The sequence below is a fragment of the Pipra filicauda genome, unplaced genomic scaffold (assembly GCF_003945595.2).
Source record: "Pipra filicauda isolate LSUMZ 115617 unplaced genomic scaffold, ASM394559v2 scaffold123_size2130275_pilon, whole genome shotgun sequence".
NCBI classification, from domain to species: domain Eukaryota; kingdom Metazoa; phylum Chordata; class Aves; order Passeriformes; family Pipridae; genus Pipra; species Pipra filicauda.
Genome location: NW_024103696.1, coordinates 52,027 through 75,709, shown reverse-complemented (window position 1 = coordinate 75,709; position 23,683 = coordinate 52,027). Strand labels below are relative to the sequence as shown.

General features: G+C 43.6%; 2 protein-coding genes across 6 annotated transcripts in view; both read left to right on the top strand.

Annotated features, from left to right (window-relative positions):
- The window catches only part of RELCH (RAB11 binding and LisH domain, coiled-coil and HEAT repeat containing), a 76,023-nt gene extending 72,858 nt beyond the window's left edge, over positions 1-3,165 (top strand). For all 3 annotated transcript variants that reach the window (XM_027736765.2, XM_027736762.2, XM_027736761.2), the window contains one exon: positions 1,366-3,165. In XM_027736765.2, the coding sequence (XP_027592566.1) occupies positions 1,366-1,486 (121 nt within the window). In that variant the 3' untranslated portion in view covers positions 1,487-3,165. The remainder of the gene's footprint in view (positions 1-1,365) is intronic.
- A 6,849-nt stretch (positions 3,166-10,014) lies between these two features.
- TNFRSF11A (TNF receptor superfamily member 11a) overlaps positions 10,015-23,683 on the top strand; it is a 29,057-nt gene continuing 15,388 nt past the window's right edge. The window contains exons 1-3 of one of the 3 annotated variants that reach the window (XM_027736809.2): positions 10,015-10,094; positions 10,851-11,060; positions 23,516-23,597. In XM_027736809.2, the coding sequence (XP_027592610.2) occupies positions 11,001-11,060; positions 23,516-23,597 (142 nt within the window). In that variant the 5' untranslated portion in view covers positions 10,015-10,094; positions 10,851-11,000. Of the gene's footprint in view, positions 10,095-10,543; positions 10,559-10,810; positions 11,061-23,515; positions 23,598-23,683 lie in introns of those variants that run through there. The other 2 variants (XM_027736810.2, XM_027736807.2) reach the window with 2 other exon arrangements.

The following is a 23,683-nucleotide window of genomic DNA, read 5'->3' as shown; positions in this document are numbered from 1 at the left end:
ATCACTAAGCACCTTTTTTTGTGGTATGAAATGGGAAAAAGTACTAAGCGCATCCCTGCTGACTTTGAAGAAATCATTCAAGTTCTGTTGAAGCAGTTAACTTCAACTTCACCTGCCTTGATGCAGCTGTGTCTAACAGAACTGTTTATAACCTTGCAAACTGAAAAGTCTGTTCCTGGAGTCTGGCCTATGCCAGTAAGACATATTTTGTGGTCTTATGTATAATTTTGAAATGCAGAGTCCATGCTGAGCTTACAAGGGAGAATTTAATTGGAAATGTTTTTAAAATTGGCCCTATCTAATGTTGTTAAAATGGCAAACGTTTTCCTACAAATATGGGAAGTATGGAATATTTATTAGTATTCCTGCTATTGTACATTTGTTCTGTCTTGAGACAGATTACTCCTACTATGCTTATATATATATATATATGTTATATATATCTGAAGTTGAGCTCACTGATATGTTGTAAATTAAAAACAAAAATCTTAATTTCACAGCATTTGGATAATTTCTTAACATGTTCAAAGTTGTAGCATGTTGTAGCTTCAGCACTGATTGGGTTGCTCCTTCCAGTCCAGTTTGTGGCAAACCTGTGGACTCTTCATTGTCCTGTCTAGTATGTATGAAGCAGGAACATTCAAGCACAGGTAGTAGGAGCCACATTCACAACAATCAGGAGAATGCTCCTTACCCAGCGAGGGGCTGACCCAGTTTAACTCAGGGTGGGGTTTACAAGACATTTACAAGGAGATCAAAGGAAAGCTGATCAATAAAAATAAAGCTTTATTGGAAGTTACTAGATTGACAATCTACACCCAGTTTTAAACTCTGCTCAGGTTGGAAAGAGTTGGAAAACAAGACAGTTGAAAATTAAGACAAGAGGTCACTGTTTTGTACATGCCTTGCTTCTACTCTTCTGTACATGTCTGCTAATGGTCACTGTTGGAGGCAGGATACTCAGACTAGGTAGGTCCATGTCTGAACCAGTACTGTCATACTTATACTAAATAAATGTAAGGATTGACATTTCTGCTGAGAAGGTAAAGCCAATCTTTCACAGAGGTATTCGTCACTAGAGCAATTGCTGAATACGTAATAAATGCTAATGTGGGGACATCCAAAGGTACCAAAAAGTAGTGTGGACAAAAATATTTTACCATTTTCACAAGGACTGTGAGGACATTAAAATCGATTTAGCAGTGTATATTTGCACTAGGTGGTGATGATTTTTCAATTCTTCATGGTCTGGTCTTTTATGTTGAAACCTCTAAAATGCAAAGACACTTCACTTGTTTAATAAATAACAGCATAATGTTCTTTTTTCTTTGTAGTCTTATGTCACTAAATTTTTTATTTTCCTAGCTCAATGTCAATTGCAGCAAGTCTAGTGAGTGAAGATACAAAGACCAAGTTTTTGAACAAAATGGGCCAGCTGACTACATCAGGTGCAATGTTGGCTAATGTGTTCCAGAGGAAGAAGTAAGACGGGAAGAGGAACTCCCAGCTAACACTAAGATGGACCTCACAGAGACTGGTTCCTGTACTTGAAGTACTTGCCTTTTAATTTCTTCTGTCTTATGTTCTTGTAGTATAATTTTATTCTAACCTCCAAAGATATTTGCACTGCTTTTGAATATCGCTGTGTATCTGTTAATTTTGGGTTAACTGTGGTTGATAGAAAACTGAAATCATAGTCTGTACCGAGTCCCTGTTCTGTGTTCTTGTCTTTCCAGCATTATTTTTTTTATATAGTGGAAGGTTTTGGTTTTTTTATTTTCTGACAGGATATCAGCAAATATCTGTATTATACATGGAGCTATTCTGACGGTACTTAAAATAATGTAAATTTGAAGTCATTGTCATGAAGTAATAAAAGTGGAGATTACTTATGTATTTAAATTATGAGAGAGTAATGCAGATTTTTTAATTATGTTTCTAAAAAGAAGAGGAAGAGCCACCAGCATTTGTCTCTGCTTCTAGGGTTGTTTTTGTAAGTATTGTGCATCTTGAATCCAGAGGAATTGCAGTATCTAATGTATGAGACTGCTTGCACTGCATCAGTCTGCAGGGAATGCTCATGTTTCAGATGCTTTATGCTGACATTGTAAATGCTGTACAAAGTCCTTCAGATAAAATTCTCTCATCTCTTATGGTTTTTTGAGGGATGTTTTCTTTTGTTGGGTTTTTGTTTTATGTTAAAGCACTTTAACAACCAGTCTACACATCCAGAGGCACATCCATTAAGTAAAGGAAAAACATGTTAAATTAATAAATGTTAATAAACGTATAAGCTACTACACAGGGTCCCCGGTACAGTTCTGCAGGCAGAGGAAGCTTAATACAGAAGAGAGACTGCTTTCATCTTGCACTAAGTGTGCGGTTCTGTGTACTTTGAAAACTAAGATATTTTGTTGTATAGATTGAATTTTGGTTCAAATTTAATTTCTGAGTATTTGAAATTACGTTGAGATAGTTTGATGTGCAGTTTCTTTAAAACGTTAAGTAGACTGCATACATACTTTTTGAAAACAACATTACAAGGAGTATATTCAACAACTACCAAATATTTTTGTTAACAAGGAAGATTTAACAACTAAATACTTTTCTTTTTTTGCAGCACTTCCCCCCCCGCTTCTTTATGTCAATGTAAGCTTCTGAAAGTAAACTCAAGTGCATGCATGAACTGGTATGAGGTAGCAAAATGTAAAAGCTCGGGCATTCTCTGACATGGTACCATTCAGCTGGAAGTATTAACATCTTTGAGGACAGGAGAAGCAAAAGGAGTGAGGGAGTAACATATTCACTTCTGGAACAGAACACGGATGGAACAGCACGTCAGGTATTACCCTTAGATGGAAATAATGGAGATAACTTGAGGCCTCTGACTGCTTTGTGTCTGCCTGTTGGCTCTGCATATACTGTTGCCTGCCATGTTTGTGTTGTGACAGGGCCTGCACACCTGCACACTCTCGGTCCCTTTACACTGCACTGATGAAACATTTTTCTTGAGGTTACAGACAGCTCCATGCCTTTGTGTTGCTTGTTACCATGAAAGTATACTTTTAGCAGACTGACTGTGAAATGGAGACATTCCTGAGGAATGGGAAGCGGTGACGTTCCTCTCTATTGTTCTGTTGTCAATAAAAAGTTTTGTATACCTGCCTTGTCTTGTTACTTCTAGTCTTCTGCAACAAAGATTATTGTAACAAAAGAGCTGTTACAGAAGAGAAGTCTAGTGTGCAGAAATTCTTTAGTCTTAACTCTTTTTGCATAGCACTGAACCTGCTAAATTTCCTATCTCTGTGTGCCTGGGTTCTAGATGTGTGGCTTTACTGACATTTTCATGCAGGGTCTCCTCCTCTCCTGTGTCTCCCACAGTTTTTTCTTCTTCTTTTTTTTTTTTCTCTTTCTCTCCTCTACCTGTTCCAGCAGTTGCAGTGCCAGAGACAGCTTTGTAGTCATGAGACCAAAATGATTGCTTTATGGTTAAACATCTACTTTCCATAGCAGGCCACCTGCCTGTGAGAGTTGCTGCTCACCTACACTGAATTTCATCCAGTGTTTGGAAAACTTGCTAATCAGTGCAAGCCAAAAAACTGTGACAGCAGTTTAACTATAGATGATTGTGGCATGAGACTCTTTAATTTGTTAGTATAAATGTAGCCTCTTCACGCAACTAGGTCCAGTCTCTCCAGCCCCTTGCAAAATGTAGCTTTTGCTAGCCAGTGTTCTACTTCATACCAGTTGTAGGAATTTGAGTGAGGATTCTAGGAAGACCAGAACAATAACCAGTGAGGTGAAAAAATTACTGTCTAGGCAGCAAACTTAAAATGCAGGTTCTCTTCAGCAGGTTTGCCTCCTAAATTTCGAGTCTCTTAGTGTATGTTGGTTGCAGGAGTTTATTAGTTTGCCAGATATTGAAAAATTTTCAAGAAGATTGCAAGAAGTTGTTCTGTGTGGGGTTTGGCGATATTTGGTTTTTTTCTTTTTTTTACTCCTAGATATGGCACTGTAGCATTCAGAATTGGGAAGGGAAAGAGAGATCTCTTTACAGAAAAGAATTAACAGAATATTTTAAATTAACTTTTTCTCCCTCTTCCATTATTGAAAACAAGTTATGTGAACCTTTTGGGAGAAAATGCTTTGTTGAAAGAATGCGGTTGGCTATGCAGCATGGAAAGCAATCCATCCCCAAAGTGTTATCTTCAATTGCTTATGACTTTGCCTGAGAAAGGTGTTGTAAAAAAAAAAAAGTTGGCTTTATTGGCATTGCCTGAAGTTCTTCAACTTATTGACTTGAAGTAGGAAGTATGTTGAAGGTCTCATGCTGCCTCAGTGAAATTTCAGTGTCTTTATTTAAAATATTGACTCTTCTGTTCTTAAGCAAAGGCAATCAGTGGGCTGAAGGTAGCTGGCTGCCTGATCTAAGTATTAAAGATAAGGCTGACTGATATATATGCCTATATTTTGTTCTGAAAGAGATTGTTTTCTAAAATGACAAATTAGGCAAATTGCTCTTTTTCCATCTTCTAATCAAGCTGAATAAAGGGAGCTCAGTCTTCTGTCACTCTTCCCGCTCCCCTTGTGCACCAAGAAGAAAAAAAATGCTGCTATTGCTGTATATAAAAGTATGTTCTTGTCAGGAGAACTAAAAGCAGTATTTGAGTGGATACAGGGCTAGAAAACCCAAGGAAGCTATGGATTGAAAGGTAAAAATTATCCATGAAAAACATCTGTTGTGAAGAACAAGGAGGAGCTCTTGTAATATATTGTGGGAATTCATTGCTACATGTGGATGATAAGGTGATCCAAAAAGGTGCTGAAAAGCGGAAGCGTGGAATATTTCTATTGGCAGTGTAAATGGCTCCATGTTCGAGGGGTCAATGACCCTACATTTCAGTGCATTTATAATGGTGGGTATCATGAATTCAAAACGTTTTAAGTAATTATTGGTACTTAAGTAAACCACAAAGCACCAGCAAATGGTCATGAAGCAGAAAGTCATTGATGTAGCTGATATGGCAAGCTGATTGGCATGGCACTGATCTGAGGTGGAATCACAGAATTTCATGCATCAGCTGTAAATGCTGATGAATTACGGGATGCAGGCAACAAGACTTAAAGGAAACTGGTTTGATGTTTTTCTGAGTGCATTTGGCTAATGTTTCTAGCAAATACACTCAGATATGTAGCTAATTTGGGTTAGTCTATGAAACTGGTCAACAAAGGCACAGAGGAGTGTGGTTGTTTAGTAAGTGGGCTGCTCAGGTTCTGGTTGTTAGTAATGTATGCTAATGCATTGTGTTTTAACTGGTTTGGTGAGTAACCATGTATAAGTAATTGTTTTTTCCAGAGAAGCTGCTTCTAAGGTGTTCTACCTTTAGGTTTAATGCTGGTCAGGTTTCATCCATATAGGGAAGCTGTAGGAAAGGATGATTCTGCTTCCAGAGTTCCTAATAGGCAAGTCAGTGGTAAACAGCCTCTGTCTTTGGAGGCATCTGCACTATGTGCTGAGCTTGAATGTCCATCGCACTTCCAGTGTGGTGAAAGACTTCCTTAGACTGAAAATTTCAATTTCCTAGAAACTTTAAACATGAGCACTTCTACTGTAGAAGTCAGTGACTTGAAAAGGTGACTCACCAGTTGGTGTGAAGGGGCAACACCACGGCACGGTCTGTCTGGTTCCTTTCCCAGCGATGGTGTTGCACGTGCTTGTCACTGCGTCCCTCAGTCACCATATATCAGGCTAGTCTGCACCCTACTCTCCAACTTTACCATCCCACAGAGGCAGATGGTTGTTTATTTTACCGTTTAAATAGTCTGTTTGGAAATGGGGCTGTTGGCAGTGTATATGAATATTGCCATTCCCAAAATAACTGTGATTGTGGTCTTGTGCTGCTGCTCTTTACCCTGCACTTTCACAGAGATATTTCCCATTCCCCAACACCTGAGAGACCCCTTCAGCTTCTCTTGGAGGTGGAGGCAGTATGGTGGAGTCCTGCTGAAGTGACTGTAGCAAAGCGTGTGCCTTGTGGGATCGTGTGTGTTGTTCTGTCAGGCACGTTGCACCTCCCCTTTAAATATTGTGCAAGTGGAGAGGGAAGTGGCGATGGGGAAGAAGCAGCTGTAGCCTTTAAAAGGCAATAAGGGTTCATTTAGATTTGATCCTTTGCTAACAGATGAATGCACTCTATTGATCTAAGTATGAGTCATCTCAATGTTCTGGTGAGCTCTGAAAGAAGTTCAAGATTGTTAAGTGTGCTGTTGGATAAAATGACAGGGTGACTCTGTGGAGTTGGTAATGGGGTGTTACAAATGAATTTGGGTCTCAGTCCTCCCACTGAGGGATTGGTGGGTGTTTGCCAGCCGTAAAGACTCACCTCCAGGCTGGACAGAACTTAAGGTGTATCCTGGGCAGAGCAAGCTCCTCAGTTTCCTTGCCAGTATTGCTCTTGTCCTCAGGATGAATATATGGCTCAAGTCTAGGAGGTCATCAGGTATCTCTTATAAACACGAACAAATATTCAAAGTTAAAAATTCACCATGACATTATATTTGCTTCCAGAATTATGCAGGCATTGTTATTACCACAGTGGCTGGTGGCAGCCTATCAGCTCAGTGTCTGCTTGCACATACGTCAGATATTTAACGTACTAGCGGTGGCTGGTTTTGAGATTTTTTCTTTTGAATGCTACAGAGTTGAGGGGTTTTTATATGTATTTATCACTGCTACATTTTTGTGGGATTGTAAAAGGTGTGTTGTGTAAACCACACCACTGTGACCAAGGAGCTTTATTATGGTTGCTCCGTCATGGAAAATATTTGTGCATTTGAAAATTTCAAGGAGACTGGGCGATAGTCTGCTGTGGAAACTTGCTTTTCACAGGAAGAAAACAGTTTCAAGTTGACAGCATGGTTTTGTGTATGGTTTGGGGTTTTTTATTAATAGAGTTATATTTTTTAAATGGATTTATTTTAATAGCTGGAGGTCTCGAACAAAACTAGAGCCCTCTGTGCTAGAATGTGCAGATATTTTTCTATTTTTCTTTCTCTAGACCACAGATTGGGTGGCACCTCCCTGTGGCAGGCGATAAGGCAGCCTTTCTCCCTGGCCCCATGACAGGCTCTGTGCATGGTACTCTAGAAACTGCACTGTGACCCACTGTCCCCCACGGCATCCCCCCCCCCCCCCCGGGAAGATTTAGAGGGACCTTTCCTAGATCTCTAACTTTGCACATGCACTGGCTTCCTCCTGCTGAGAGGCAGGTGCTTGTATTCACAAAGCTTGTATTTAGTCCAGAGCTTGAAACCCCAAACAATGTTTGTGACATGTAGTGAAAGAAAAACAATGATCCTGACTGATCAGAACCTTTCATTTCATCCCCCATCCCTCAACAGCATGTGAGAGGCAAGGGAATGGAAGCTCCTTCACAGCCTTCCTGCACATGTGAAAAGGCATCCTGGGGTGCAACCATGTGCCTTTCAGTGTTGCTTCTCTACCCAGGTTTAACATGCAGCCTCCTAGTTCTCCCTCCTGGGAAAAAGGGGCATCACGAGGGGTTGGTGTCCGTGCACGGGGAAGGGGAGTTCAATGGCATGGATAAAGTGAAGGAACAGCTGGGAACATGGACATGACTCTACGGGTGCAGCTCAGATGCCCAGTTGACTGGTGTATCCACCAAACCATTCCTTACCTTTGCTTGCTTTTTGGATTGAAAGTTTTGAAAAGATAGGAGTCAAATTCAGGGATTGATTGGGAGTTAGTTGCCATTTATGTAAGCTCCTGTAAAAGAGGCATTTTTGAACTGATGCTGAGAGTTGCATTTTCAAACAGCTACAAAACTTGCAGCATTACATTGATGTGCTTCTTTTAAAATAGTATTTATCATGCAATACCCACCTTTCTCTCTCTAGGAAGGAGGTAAGAAGAGATCCATGTTGGCCTGCTAAGCGGTCAGCCAGGCTCCCGGTTTGTTTTCCATGGCAGGCTTTGCCAAAGAAGGGATCCTGAAATTATCCAAGGTATTATTTTGGTTCTGTCACACCTCTAAGGCTGCACATGGTTTTCCATCTCTCTTCTTTAACAACAGCTTCACAAAGGCTAGTTCCAGTTTAGGCCTGCGTGCCATAGTGGTGAACAGAAACGAGAGGCACTCGAATATCACCGTTACATTTGAAGTTTTAATATTTCGAGCATTTTGGTTTTATTCAAAATAGGTGCTTTGCAAAGGTAGCTGAAAAACTGATGTTCTGTAATATTAAAAAAAAAGAAATTCTGGAAAAGACTGACAAACCAGTTTTGGTGTAAATTTTCTGCTTTTATTTATGCTACATAGAATGAATACGTGATAAATCTGAATTGACAGTGCTATACATTCCCTAGTTCGTATTTTCTAGCATTCAGATTTTAGTTTCTAACAACCTACTGCAATCCATAATTAAGACTGTAAAGCACCCAGTAGTGGCTTCTGTGGGTTTTGGCTCAGAAGCATAAAATTTAACTCAGAGGAAAATGTCTGTGCTTTCAAAAAGAGGCTGTATTCACATAGTGGTAGAAAATGAGAGAAACTTCAGACCGAACAAGAAATACTTCAGGCAGGATCAGGGGTTAGAATGCAAAAGTAATCAAGCAGACATGAAATACTGAGTAGTCTGGAGCTCCTCTGAGCTGCACAGGGCTTGGCTTTACTCAATGCCTTCAAACCCTTTACACCCTCAAAGCGAGTCAGTAACACATCTAACTGCTCATGAGAGTGTGAGTTTGCTCTTGTAAATCTGTGGTTACAATGAGCAGCTGGTAAATAAACAGAGCCTATAGCCTCGGTGCTGTGCTAAATGTGAAAAGGGGAAGAGAATTAACAGACTTCTGTTTAAAAAAAAAACAAACCAACATTTCCTTGTGCCATAAATACAAACATTTTAAAACGTCCTGGCTGGCACAGGGCTGCGAGTTTTCAGCAATGTGTGGATGTGGCTCTGGCAGAAGGATCTCGCCCCAATGCTGCCCCTCCATCTCACTGGGCTCCCTCCAGGACCAACAGAGAATAACACCACTCCCAGCAGCTGGGCATGCACTTTACCCCCTTGCAAAGCCCCCCCGTAAAATTTGCTTTGCATTTGTTGCGTTCCATGCAAGTCAGGTGCCGTGGTCATCCCTCGTACCCCTCATTGCCAACTCAGTTTCTGCTTGGTGCCAGAGCTGTAGCCTGTCCAGCCCAAGCGTGGTGAGATCCCAACTCCTTTGGCAGGTTGACAGTGCTCTGATGCTGCAATTGCAAGCTCTATGGCTTGCTAAAACTCATCAGCATGACCTTTGATCATTCGTCTCCAGGTAGTGAGGGCATCAGGAGCAGCCTCTGGCCCTAAACCAGGCACATCATGCAGTGTACTTTTGCCCCACAGCCCACTGTGGAGCATCACGCATAGGGGTCACCAGCGCCAAACAGCCACATTGTGTCAGAGACTGGCAGGGGAATGTGGGCACCAAGATCTGGTTGAGCACAGATCAGGCAGGGCCCAATGCAGAGGACAGTGAGTGTGTCAAGTCTTGAAAGGAACTTTAGGAAGATTATAAAAGCTTTATGGCCTCTGGAAACTATGTAGAAGTGAAGGTCATAGCTTAATTTTGCTGTGCAGGCAGGCCCTCCACACTAGCTACAAGAGAGAAACCCAGCAGCCCTTTCTGTCCAGCTCCTCTGAGCAGAAGTCAGACCACAGCACCACCAAGGAAGGATGTTTTGTTAATATTCTCTTCATCTTTTGTGCTTGAATGTATTTATTTATTTGAAAACACAGAGAAACTTATAAATAGCTCTTTTTTCTTTCCTAATCAAGAGTTAACTAAATACATAAGTGAAAGAACAACTTCCTTCTTTGCCTAAGTCATAATCATGCTACCAACTTATTTCACAGCATGTGAGCACAGGGCAGCAAGGAAGGGTTTGTACTGACACAGTCAGCTCTGCTGGATCCTCAGCCCCTGTAAGTCAGTGCTGCCCTGTCCTGCCTCACCACAGAGGACTCCTGCTCCCCTTGTGAGAGGAGGGGCATCGTAGGCTGTTCCCGGCACGCCACCAGCTGCAGCTGGCAAGGTAGTTGCTGCAGGGTTGGTGGTGGTGGCGATGGAATTTTGGGGGGTCAAGAGGGCAGTCTGCACTGTTCCGAGTCAGGTCGCAGGGACGGACCCCGTGCACTGTGTGGACTGTTTTGGGAGAGCTCCCAAAGCCCGTCTTCCGCTTTTCTTCCCCTCTGGCAACACTCGCGTTCACCAATTCCCACCGTCAGCCAAAGTAAAGTACATGGAGGAGTGGGGGGGTCCTCGAGCTGTGCCAGAACGCCGAGGCTGCTGCATGGGCAAAGAGATGGGATAGGGGATGCGACAGGAGGCTTTCCTCAGTGCTGGGAGCAGGAGGGCGGTTGTGCCTGGATGGATCAGGGGGCGAGGTGGGAGGCTGCCTGAGGCTCAAGATGTCCTCTGACAGTGCCAGGCAAAATCCAGGGGTGGTGAGGAGAAGGCAGCAATTCCAGGGCAGATGCCAGCGAGGGAAGGTGCTGGGTAAGAGGAGAGCTGGAAGGGGAGGGCACAGAGCAGGGGGCGAGGGCAGGTGGATGGGTGGCCCTGCCGAGAAGGACTGACCGGGAAAGCAGTCACCACCGGCAGGAGGAGGGCCATGGATATAGTGACTACACTTCTTGTAAAAGGGGGTGGAGAAAGGAAAGGGAGGGACAAAAAGAGGGAAAAAAAAAAACAACCCTGCATGTCAAGTCTGAGGAAATGCTGTGGGAACTACAGCCAGGCGCCTTTTTTTTTTCTTTCTCTTCTTCTTCTCTCTTCTCCCCTCGTGTAGCTGAGAGGAAGGAAAGGAAGAAAGAGAAGTAGTTAGCTCAAATGTGCCTCGCTCTGCTGCCGGGGCGCGGGGGCTTGGCTGGAAGGATCTAGTTTCTCTTCGGTGGCAGGAAAAGGAGCCACAGGAGGAGGCAGAGACGGACACCCAGACATGCCCGTCCCGTCAGGCTGCTGGCTCCTTCTCCTTTGCCTCGCTGCCTCTGGCAAACAGGTAAGGCTGCGAGCCGGCGGAGGGGGAAAGTGGGTGTCGCATCTCACACGGAGAGATTTTCTTGGAGGAGACGACGAGGTCGGAGCTCAAGGCACTGGGAGAGTGGGATTTAGCAGAACAGCTTCGCCTGCCTTTTTTCCCCCTCTGGTTGTTTGGGTTTTGGTTTTGGTTTTATCCCAGCAACTCATCCTGTCTCATAAGCTTTTCTCGCTTCTTTAAAATCAAAGTAGTCTAAACCCAAAGTTCCAAAGGAAGCCAGAGGATCTGCAGGGAAAACAGCCTGCTTTTGCCCAGGGCAGGGTGTGAGAAACCAGAAAATATTTGCAGTGAGGTTGTTGAGGGGTATAATTTGCATGTAGAGTAAAAATAAGGCAGACTCCACCCTACCGAACAGATTTATTCGAGAGAGCGGGAGCACACTTGTCCCTCAAACAGGGGACGAGCGCGTACGATCTTCGCAGGCCGGATACAGCTTTTCAGCCGCCCCCACTGGGGTACAGAGCCCCTGGCGCTCTGACCGTCCCGGCGCCCCGAATGTTGGCAGCCCCCGGGCGGCCGCGGGAGATGCGACGGCGTCGTGACCCCGGGCCCACGGGTGGGAGACTGAGGTTCGTGCCGGCTACATAACTCACTTGGAGGTTCACGTGCTGCTCGTGACAGAGCCGGGAGCCAAATCCCCATCGCGAGTTAGCTGCCCCAAAAGGACAGCCCTTTCCTCTGAAGGGGAAAGATCTGAGCTCTGCGGTTTTTTGCAAAGAGAGCGTGCTCTTGTTGCAGCTTCGTGCAATGCCAGGTGTCTGATGGTCAGCGTGTTTTACACTTGGGATCGTTGCTGGTCTTCCCTGGCTTTCGGAAAGATTTTTTTCCACAGCCAGCTGTTGCTGAGCCTTGTGAATGGCATACATCGGGTTTCCTCCAGAGGTTTGATTTTGCAGAATTTTGCTTTGCTTTTTCTAATTATACAGCTTAAAAATTATTCCTCTCCCTCAGAGTTATTTAGACCCTTCTAGACTGGCAGGCTGTTTACAAATCCCATGCTATCGCGCTTTCCTCCATTAATCAGTGTTTGGCAGTCTCACTACCATTTGTATTTCTTTCACCTGAACTTCTAGTGTTTCTCTATCTCATTATTCTTGATAAGTTATGTAATTTTAAGTGCTTCCCTCAGCATAGTGCTGTAACTGGACCATGGCTGGGTTCCCTGAGAGTAAGGTGCAGCTTCAAGAAAAAGAAGATAAAAAACCCAAACCAAAACAAAAAACCCTCTGCTGTCTACAGCTTACAATTTAGTGTCTGACCACATAGTCCTGAGAGCCTTTCCTCTGGATCCCTGGTCCTAAATATGTTGCCTAAAACCACACAGGCCTTTTTTTCCCCTCTAAAACATACGTTTCATTTTGTCCACCCTCACTCTTAGGCTTCCCTTAAATTGCTGCTTTCCAGGTGTCCTCCATATGTATATGAATGAGCCTGCAAATTTCAAAAGTGATTTTTCATCATAGCTTTCAGGTGGTTTGCCCTGTTCCTTGGTATCCCTCTGTGTCTGTCTCTTTTTTCCTGTCCTGGTGTTCAGGACTGTGATCAATGCAGCATGAAGAGCAGACCTCAGTGTTTTTCTTATCTTTGCTTCAGGTCACTACCTATTACATGCTTGCTTCCTTCTGGAGTCATTTTGGTTTAGTGCAGTTTTTCCTTTGGCATCTGCTCATTTCCTGGAACCTGCTCAGCTCTTGACCAAACCTTGAAAATTTGGATTTCCATGCTATAGTTCCCAGCATGTAGAAACCAGGAGGAACTCCTCATTATTTCTCACCTCTTGATTCATAGCCTTTTGCAGGACACAAAACAAGGAACTTGTATTTATTTTGGGCTGATGTATAAAGTCTTTCCACTGTATCCAACACATGCTTAATTCTGAGTCTGTAAGTGGTTGTACAGGGTGAAACTTTCAAGTTGCTACTGGACAAGTAACAGTACAAAATTGTAGGACACTCCAGGAAAGTTGTAGTGTAAGAATAAGGATAAGCCACAATTTGTCAAAGATTAAAATATTGATTGTTAATTTAACATTCTGCCTGCAACAGTGAGCAGAACCTACAAGTCAAGAATGTGAGAGTAAGGCAAGCCTGGAGAGGTGCTGCTCCCAGCCAGCCTTTCAGGTTCTCCTTTGTTTGACTGATTTAACAGTGGTTTCTTAGAAGAGTGCTGTTTTCTGATGGAACAAATTGTGAGAATATGCGTGGTAGGGCTGAGGTTTTTCTGATGCACTTGTATTAGTTTAGACTCAATAATATAGTGGAATAGTGCTAGGACAGTGATATTTGTAATGTATTTCCTGCAAAGAATGAGAAGCACTTGGAAATGTAAGTTAATGAGTACTCACTCATAATTCTGCTGAGAATGGACATCATCATCATTTTCACCAAAGAGGAAATGGGAACAGAGAATTCGTGACTTGCTGTAGGTCACACATGGAGCATGGAGCAGAACTTCTGGGAGCAGAACTTCTGGGAGCAGAACTTCTGGGAGCAGAACTTCTGGGAGCAGAACTCCGCCCTCCTGCTTATCTTGTGCTTCAGCCACAAGATGATCTTTCCAAGTGATTTTGGTTTGGGTGCCTGTAGGAGGTATTTTGCTTTCTGAGGCATGATCTTCTCAGCTTCTTTGTACAGAATAGCCACATCTCTTTCCTTGCTTAACCCCAGTAAAGAGCATCAGTGTTACCATCAGGTGGGAGTCAAAGTCTGTGAGAATGTGCATTTGCAAGTATGCAATAAACCAGTTGCACTGCAGATTCTTCTCCCCTCTTGTGGCAATGGGATGGGTTCTTCCACTACTCTGTAATATTTACTTTGTAGGGAAAGTTTACTCATTGCAAGCATCTGGAATTCTTTGTAATATAGAAAAATTTTGTCCAAAGTACAGATTTTTCTTTCATTTTCCTAAAATGCACTGTCTGTATGATAAGAGGGGGAGAAAGAGTGTAACAGTGACTACACTGTGTTATATCATGGGCTCTCCTGGTTCATTATTCCTGCTCTGATCAGGGCCAAAGGAATCATTCAGTAGAGCAAAACATCTACAATATCTAATCTAAACTCCTGGATTTATTCTGTTGTTAGCAGCACGGGCTTCAAAGCTACCATAATTCAATTAGTTCACTTGTCAAAATTCCATTGTGGGAATGGTTCCTGTGAGGGGCACTGAAAAGTTTTTAGTTGCTTCGCAGTTTACCCCAGAATGTATGAAAAATCTTACAGCACCTCATATGAAAGGAATATAATGCATATAAAACTGCATCAAACCATAATTAAAGAAACCTCTCCCACTTCTTTTTTTCATGTTGAGCGTCATCTGCCTGATGTAATTTCTTCTTTCCCACCAACAGTACCAAAACAAACCTTTACCACATTTCACAAGTCAGTAGAACTCAAAGCTTGTCAGACATCTCGAGGGTACTGACCTATGTCATTTAGGGCACAGGGCTTTCTTCGTACTGTGCCAAAAGAGGTAAAAAAAGGCAGGTCAAGCAGAGAGATTAACTTTGGCCCTAAGGATCTGATTCTACTGCCCGTTACTGTCTATTGCCCTCAAGCTCAGAAAAGCGGGATGTAATTTGACAGCTGTGCAAGAACCAGTACAGATGGTAAAAAGGATGAGTACATAACTACAGTGTATAAAATCGTGGAAACCTCAAAGTGGTGCCCTCTGGCATTTATACCTTAACATTATTTAGAGGAATCATATCTGAGTCACTTCGCTATGTTTATCCATCTGTCCCTCAGAGTTAAAGTGGTGAAAGACCCTCCTGTACCAGGTACATGCGTAGATGCACCAAAAAGGTAATAATCCTTGCTGCAGGGCTGTCCTCCTGCTTCTCCCTGCCGCCTTCCTCTCAGTATGACCAGGTCTCCAGGAAGTCTTTTGTGGTGACCAGAGCGAGGAGGGTTCCTGCCACCACGTGCTGTGACCACAGAATCCAGACCTGCTTTCATCCTGTCCCGTGATCTGCCAGGGTATGTTCTGCAGTGCAAAGGCTGCTGGAGACTTGGAAGAGGTGATTGCTTCGGGTGCTGGTTGAGCTTACTCAACCAGGTGGGCAGTGGGGAGAAGAGGGGAACAGAGATGGCTGGTTCCTCATGTCCTGAACTGCAGCTGTGCTACTTACACAGACTGTCCCCTTCCTTTCCATGGAAACTCAACTTGCCAGATGGCTCTGGCCTCTGCTGCAGCCACGAACCCCTGGTTTAAGGATGCCTTGGTTAGCATTGCTTGCACAGAGAAGCAGCTGCTCTGAGAACGGCTCACTACTGGTGATGCAAAGCGCAAAGGCAAATATTTGTGTGTTATAAATGCAATATAAAAATTCAGTGATGTTTAACCAGGTTGTACTCTGGACTTGGGTAGGCCTTGGTCTGTGTCTGTACAACACAAGAGGCTACCTGCATGAACTTGCCGCTTTTTATGACTTACTCTTTGAAAATGGTCCAAAGTTCATGGAATAAAAGAAAAACTCTACAAGCAATGGCTGGAAGCCGCAAGGTGGGCTACAGGTGGGAATCTGGCTCTGTAGGCTGCACTGGCACTCAGGGCAGCCTGCTGCTGTGTCTGCCCTGTGGGAGCAGGATTTGACATCATGTGTCAGCACTGGGGAAGTGCAGGTTTCTTGATTATTCCTTGTCTGTGTGTCACCACAGTATGTTATCACATTTGCAGTTGAGTGCCTTGTGGAAGGCTCAGTGCTACACAAGAGGAGTGATGCTGACATCACCCTGGCACTCCAGGACATCCTGGTTTTTGTCCCATACCTGTGCAGCCACCTAGGCTGCTCTGCACAGTGCTTCCCATGGTTACCTTTTTTGTTTGCCTTTTCAGGGTGTGAGTTCTCTGGGCCGAAGGCTTGGCTTTCTTTGGTGTTTGTGCAGTGCTTAGGATGTCATGGCTGCAAACAAAGCCAAAGAGTCATTAATCACCGCAGGATAGCACCCCATCCATTTCCCACCAAAGTCACAGGGAGGTCTGCCTGCGCAGGCCTGGGAAGGGAGTGGATATTTCAGCCTGGCTGAGTGCCATTGCGTAGGCTACAGCATCCAACCCTTGTTCTCTGGATACATTTCTGCCGATGAGCCCACCAGCATCCCCATGGCAGAGGCACATTCCCCATACCACTTGGCCAAATGTGTTTGTGGTGCCTCCCCTCAATGTCCCAGAAGGAGAGACTGTAGCAGGGACTGTGGCAGAGGATGACAACACAGTGGGCAGGCAGAGAGCTGAGACCAGGAGCTGCCTCTCACCTCTGCAGAACCCTCTGGCTGCCTCTCTCTTAAAATCTAGATAAAAGTGACCAGGAAAGGCTGCATTTTGGTAAAAGAGCCAAGCTGTCCAGTTTAATCCACCCTGCAAGAGCCAATTAGCCAAGGAGGGGAAAAAAAAATGAGGTCATTCACCCTTACCACTTTGTGGCTACTCCAAAAGAAAAAGAAAGTATATAGGGTCTGTTCAAGAATGACAAAGAACAACAATTGTGACTGCAGATGGGTGCAGAATATATTTAGTCAGTGGTCAAAGTAGAGGGAAAAGAAAAAAAGTCTTGTATGGAAATAAAAATACTGTGAAGTTTTGTTAGGCAACGCATTAATCTGGAATGCAGAAATAGAGATAGGGAAAAATGCGCTACTAGGTTCATGTGAAGTCCTAAAACTTGCTTATGTAGCACACAAGGAAATCTATTTTGAGCATGTTATTTTGTTACAGCCTTATGAGCAACATGTCCTTCAGTAACTTTTCATTTTTCAGTAGCAAGAAAGAGATGGTTCCTTGAAGCTGATCTCACTGGGAAAAAAACCTCTTCCCTGCAATACCACATGTAGTAAAACAGGCTGCTTATGGAAACGAGCCAGAGCCTCTTCAGATCAGGAAGGAATATTCCCACTGACTTGACTGGGCCAGAGTCACTGGCAGAGCTGGTTCCTCGTGATGACACCTAAAGAGTGAATTAATCAATTCTCAGCTGAGTCTTGAGCTCTTTAATAAAGTCAGCAATTCCTTCGTGATGGAGAAGGTGCAGATACAATCATGCAATCCTTACTCTCACACCAAAGCAGAACAGTCTGTGGGTGTTACATATTACATCCCTCTATGCAGCCATCATCTGAAGCAAGGGCTACAGCCCTACCACTGTCCTTCATGTTTCTGCCTGCAGAATATTCAGCATTTGTTCCCTGGGCAATGCTAAAATCCAGAAGGAAGCCAAAGCAGAGCATCAGGAGGTGAAAGCGAGCTTCCCCTCTTCTCTACAAGTTTTCTCATTCTCCATGGCAGCTCAGCTATGACTGTGGGATCCCGCCTCACCCCATAAGAGATTAATACATTATGCTCCTCTCTGTGGACATGTAGAAAGAAAGGGAAGATAAACATACAGATATGAGGCATAGAAAGTCCCCATTGAACTCCTAATTTGGCATCAAGCCCAAGAAATCTCTCATGGTCATTTCTTCCATTAAATCTCAGCTTCAGTTGATGAAGCATAGAAAAATGATGTGCTGAACTAAAATGCAAGAGGCACATGTGTCTAAATCATTGTGTCTTTAGTGTCTTTTTTATTATTTTAATTAAGCATGAATGGGTGTAGAGTTACTCATGGTGAGTCATTGAGACTGTACCTGGAACAGTGAGGCTGCTAAGCTTTCCTTTGGAGTGCTGCTGTTGCACCTGTTCAGTCTAGAAGAGATTTGCCTTTGTCACAAGCACATCTGGGTATTAGCTTTGATAGCGTCGTTTTTCTGCAGTCTGTTTCTGCTTGTTATGGACTGTTTGTCTTGCTGTCAAGACTTTTTGTTAAATGTTTTGATTTGGTTATCTTTTGGGTTCTTACTCTCTGATTCATCTTCAAAATATTCTACCTAGTAGCTGTTAGTCTTTGAATTGCTGTGGCAGTGGGGGCACGTAGGTTAAAGCCTGAGGTTTTGCACCAAAGTGCAGGCAACATGCAGGCACTACAGACTGCCCAGTCATTGAAAATGTTAAGTGTACCCCTCTGGCTGTCATGTGAAGGTGACTTTGTCTCTGAATGACAAATGTCATGCACGTGATGACAAGTCTTCTGTCCACAGAAGCAAGCTGGCTGATTCACAGGTTCAGTTGGTAGCCGTTTCAGCCCTGCCACCTCCCGCCTCCATCATCTCCCATCTGATATACCTGAGGTTCCTGCCTGCCGTACCCCACCGCCTCGCTGAGAGTGGTCAGTGCAGCACTTCTCCTTCACGTAGCCTGCTGGCTAGAAATAGCTCTGGTGGGTTTGAGATTCATGAATGGTCCTTCCCATCAGTGGAGCAACACCAGTTGTTCAGGTGTTTGCTTTTTGTCGCACACTAAAACAGAGGGACAAGGGGAATAGTCAGTGGCTTTTGCCACCATTTGCCCGTGTCCTGGTCGCACATTAGTTTTCTCTTTACCTCTTCATTATCGGTTTTATCCCTCACACTCTTTCTGGACTCCTTAGGTATTCAGGCTCTAGCAGGGTTTCAAGAGTCTATTTTTAAGAATGAAATAATATTTAGTTTTAGCTGTTGCCATTTCCCGGCTCTGTTCTACCACGTGGTGGTAGTTCTCTGATGTGGTTTACTGGTCACTGGAAAGTTGACATCACCAAAAGCATTTCATTCACAATCTGAGATTTTTGTGATGAATTACAGGCCTGCAAGCAAATAACTGGAATTGCAAAGCTGTGACTTGTGTGCTGCTTTGATGTAATTTTTATCAACAGTGAAAACTGTCTATGAAGGAACTCTTGCATATAATGTGATTACAGTTAAGTCTTTAAAATAGGACTCCTTGTTTGCCCCCTAAACCCACAATTTAAAAATTTTCCAGAGTCATTCATTGTGCACGGTACTATTACGCACCTCAACAGAGTGCCCGGGAGAACCAACCACAGAGCAGCACCCATCAAGAACCAGATTCTGGTTTTATCCTTAAACAATTTTTTAGGCAAGCCTCTAAAACTGGTGATAGGCTGAAGAAATCTGGAGTTTGGTCGGTGATACTGCTGACCCAAATCAGGTAGGAAGCTGGAAGGCTGCGGGCACACAGTCGGTACCTGGAAGAGGAGAGGCAGTGGCTCATATTTGAAGCAGCAGCAGCAGCAGATGACTGCAGAGGCCATCTTAGCTGGATACCAGGGTGCCATGCTTGCAGGGGCTACTTCAGTTCAGGAAATGTTGCTCAAAGCTCAGTCCTCTTGACAAAGGCAAATAAAGCCTTTGCTCTAAATCCACAGGAATTTTTTAGTTCTACAGCAGGCAAGACTGAGGACCTCAAAAGCAAGTGGTTTGAATAAACCTGGGCTCCAAAGTGTAAAGAACAAGTGGTGTGTGCAAGGTGGGACAGATTGTAGTTGTCTCTCCCACAGGTACTTTGATGCTGAGATAATAAATGGAGAAAAAAAATGTGCTTTGCTCAGTGAAATGATGACAGATGAGTTGAATACCCTCCAGAAACAACTACACTGAGCAAGAAGGTGTCATCTTAAAAAATAGTTACCCCTTGACGTGTCTTTTTACATCTCAATTTTTGCCAAACTAAGATTAACATTAATGAGCAATCCTCATTGAGGCCTCAGGTTCTTGTTCAAAAGTGTCATGGGAAAAAGACTGTGGAAACCCCCGACCTTGTTCTTCCAGATTTTTTTCTTTTAAAGGAAAGAGGCCCATGCAACTGTATCTTTTCTGAAATGTGAAGAGCAAGAAGTAGTTTTAGCATCCATGACACACAGCTTCTGCTGCCCTCTGATTGCTCAACGGCACAAAGAATAAATATTCCCTTAAGCCTGAGGACAGGAATCTGAATGTGGCTGGTTGCCCCTTTAGAAGCACCTAAAGGGTGCTTCTAAGCACCCTTAGAAGGTGTGGAGGGTTTTTTTAAGGTCCAAGTAACACGAGTGATTTTAGCACTGTCATCAATGTTCTCCAGCCCTAAAAGCACAGACACACTCTTGCTTAGCATGCTTTTCAACAAATAGGCAAGAAAAACCGAAGCTGAAAAAGCTGCCTGCAGCTCGATGCCAAAATACAATCTTTCTGCAAACCTTGACATGAGAATGCCCGTTTTTCCAGTGAAGTCAATAGTGCTACCCATGTGCTTAAAGGTAAGCAGGTGTTTGTGTGCTTTACTGGACTGGATCCACCAAGCCTGGAGGAGGTTTGGTTTTTTTCCCCTTGACTATTTCCCTGTCAGATATACATGTTCTGAGATAATGTTAATCGAACAGGAAAGCTCTCTCTTTCTTAGGAACTGGGGTAAATCTGTGTGCTTTGCACACTTTTGAAGTGACAAATTAGATTTACATAGGATACCTAGAGCTTTTTGAAGCACTTATTTGCATGTGGTGTTGGAATTTAATGGGCAATTTCATCAATAGCGAGACCATTAAAGGAATAGCCAGGCTGGGGTTTGTTTCATTTTAAGCACTTCAGAGGAGGTTGGCACCTTATTCATTGAGGCCTGTTCTATCCCTAGATAAGAACTTGATGGTGTTCAAATCACTCTGACCCACAGGCCAGCATCTGATGATAGGAAGGATGTTCCAGGGGTTACAGAGCAAACTTGAGCCTTGGGAGACTTGGTTTGGTTTCCTGTCACCTCTGTAAAGCCAGCTGGCCTCTGGGTGCAAGTTCCTCATCTGCAAAATTAATTACACTTCCCTGTCTCAGAAGGACACAGTGGCAGGAATGTGCTGGTGATGGCGAAGCATTAGGTCATGGTGCTGCCAGCAGCACGAGCACTTCTCGGCCCCCAAAGGAAGTTGATGTACAGTTTGGGACAGACACATACAGCCCCCTGGCAGAAGGACAAAAAAGGGATAGCCTGACATCAATGGGACTGTGTTAGCAAAAAGGCCCAAGTTTGGCTCCCACCCTAAGAAAACTCCAGGTTGCTTTGATTTCCTTTCCTGTCCTCTCTTCCCTTGGCTTTCATGCTCAGCAGGTCCAGCCAGTCCATGCCAGTACAAAATCCCTCACCTTCGCAAGGAGGTTGCGCTCACACATGGTTGCTGAGAGCCTTGTCTTTCTGCCATTGGGCATAAATCAAAAGAGGGAATATTGCAGCTCTGTGAATTCATTGGCTTGAGTGAAAACAGGGAGGACACAATTACAGAAGAGACTTTTTATTGACATACAGAATAGATTTCTGCAGCTGGAGCTGTGAACTATACCGTAACAATAGCCCACATTATATGATAAAGCATAGGTGTATGAAACGATTTCCGAAAGGTGTCCAAGCAATTACTCAGCTCCCTTCACTTCGGCACCAAGGCTCTGCTGCTTCTCCTCAGGCTGAGTTGTGATTCTCAGAAATTACTCCAGACCCTTTAACTGAATGCTCTTTAGCAGATTTGCATATCCTTCCCTAAAAAGGATGACTTCGCCCTTGTTTGACACTTCAGTAATTTTTTAGTCTTTTCGTCTAAAAGAGGAACTATTAAACTGTGGCAAATGAGGAAGAAGAGGACATTCTGTGACAAAAAGAGAATGACTGGACCTGCTGTTAGTCTCATCATTTTGTTACCTTTTGCGCGTGGCTGGGTAGGGAATCAGTCGTTCAAGACTTTCTCTCTGCTGCTTGGTCCTGCAACATCACCTGAACCCCTTGCTGGACAGCTTGGTGTTTTAGCAGATAACGCCTAAATTGCATTACAGAAATTGAGCTGTTTCGAGTACAGGAGTGTTTTTGTCGTTTCCCCAGGGACACTTAAGTGATGTCACTGTTCATCTACCAGGCTGGCACGGCTTTCCTTTTCCTAGATCACCTCTTACCTTGCCAGAGCTGATCATTATCTTTTGCTGTGTAAACATGGAATGCAATGTTTATTCCAAAAATGCATAATCTAATCACAGGCGAGGTACTGCTGATGAATGTAAAGAAAGAGAGAAGGAAATTATGAGGCAGCAGAAGATTTCTTGCAAGACTAGACTCTTAATTTGACCTGAGATTGTTGTAATTGTATAAAAAAAAGCTGTAAGTTGTTTATAAACTTCAAAATATGAAAACTCAAGACCTCTGACTTGTGCTACTTTTTCTGTTCCAAACATAGCTAGCACTGTTTTGATAAATACAAATCATGCACCAACCCATGGCTCAAACTCCAAGCCAAAAGGTAGTTTTTTAAAGAAAAATTTCAAACTTTTTTTGGTCATCTTTAATTTACCAGACCCTTCCCAGCATTAGAAGAGGACAAAGTGCTTACGGAAAACTATTTTCTCTTTAAAGAGATTGCTATTGCTTAAATTAGGAAAGAGGAAAGAGGAGATGTAAAGACTTGGAGGTAACAAGGGGAGAATGGTAAGTAGAGGAATGGAAACCACTATCAGTAGGCACAGGGCTGTTATGTGCTATTAGATGGCAAAAGTTCCCTTTAACCAGCAATAGGAGCTTTATTGCAACTTTCTCCAATTAAATGAGATTTTATCAAATGTATCCAATAATGAAGGTTTCCTTGCTATGGGCTAGATTTTAAATCACTTTATCTATTGCAAGATCAACAGTTGGTTGTAAGGTGTTGGGTTTGCCTGGAGGACTCTGGGAAGCCAAAGCAGGGTCAGCGAGTGCTTGACTGGCCAGGATCCCCACCACAACCTATGCCCCTAAGCCTGGCTGAGGGAGCTGGGCTGTGGATGGGACCAGAGTGTGTACAGGCAGCTGAGAGCAGGGAGGGGATGCAAAGGCCAGTGAGGGCCAGACACAAGATTGCAGATGCCCTCTCATGTACCAGTTTCAGGTGGTTTGGGGAGGGGTTGTTTGTGTTGGTTTTGTTTTGGTTTTTTGAGACACAAAAAGCCGTTGGCTTAATTGGATCACCTTTCTGGATGGCTGCCTCAGTTCTGTGAGACCACCTCTGCAGGACACAGTGGAGACATAAAAAGCTGCAAAATTCAAGTCCAGTATTTTCTAGCCAGGAGTATTGTGGATTCCAGTGGGAAGCTGGGTGTTTCTTCTTTTTTGAGAGTATAAATCATTCACCTTGCTTGGTTCCTTAATGCTCTGCATTAAAACTGTCAGTTGCACAGGTCATTTCTGTGAAAGAGACTACAGAAGTATCTCTATGCCATTTTTTTTCCTTTGCAATTGTTTTAAAGCCATAGATTTCAAGTAATGGAGTCCTGTTAGAAAACCTTATATAGCAGGCCAAAAGTTCACAACAAATTGCAAGAAGTGTTATTTATTTGTCACCTGGCTCTATTCCAAGTCCCTGTGTGTACAGCGTGAAGTACATATTCTTAGCATGTCTACAAAGCACCTTTGAAGTCATAAATGTCGGGTAACTTTTACTGCTTAGCTATCCAAAATGCCACACAGAAGAAAAGTTTTCCTTCTCTCTGCCAGCACTGTGACTAGGTAGGTCTGAAGTTCTCCAGGTGTATTGGTTCTCATGTCCTCTCTTTCCTTCTCTGCTCCAGCTGTCACTACAAATCACTCCGCCATGTGAAAGCGAACAACACTATGAATACTCTGGACGGTGCTGCACAAAGTGTGAGCCAGGTATGTGAGCACTGACTGGGCTGTACCAGCTGCACAGCTGAAAAGCTGACTAGAAACTGCTCTACGGGTCAGTGAGGTGGCTGGCT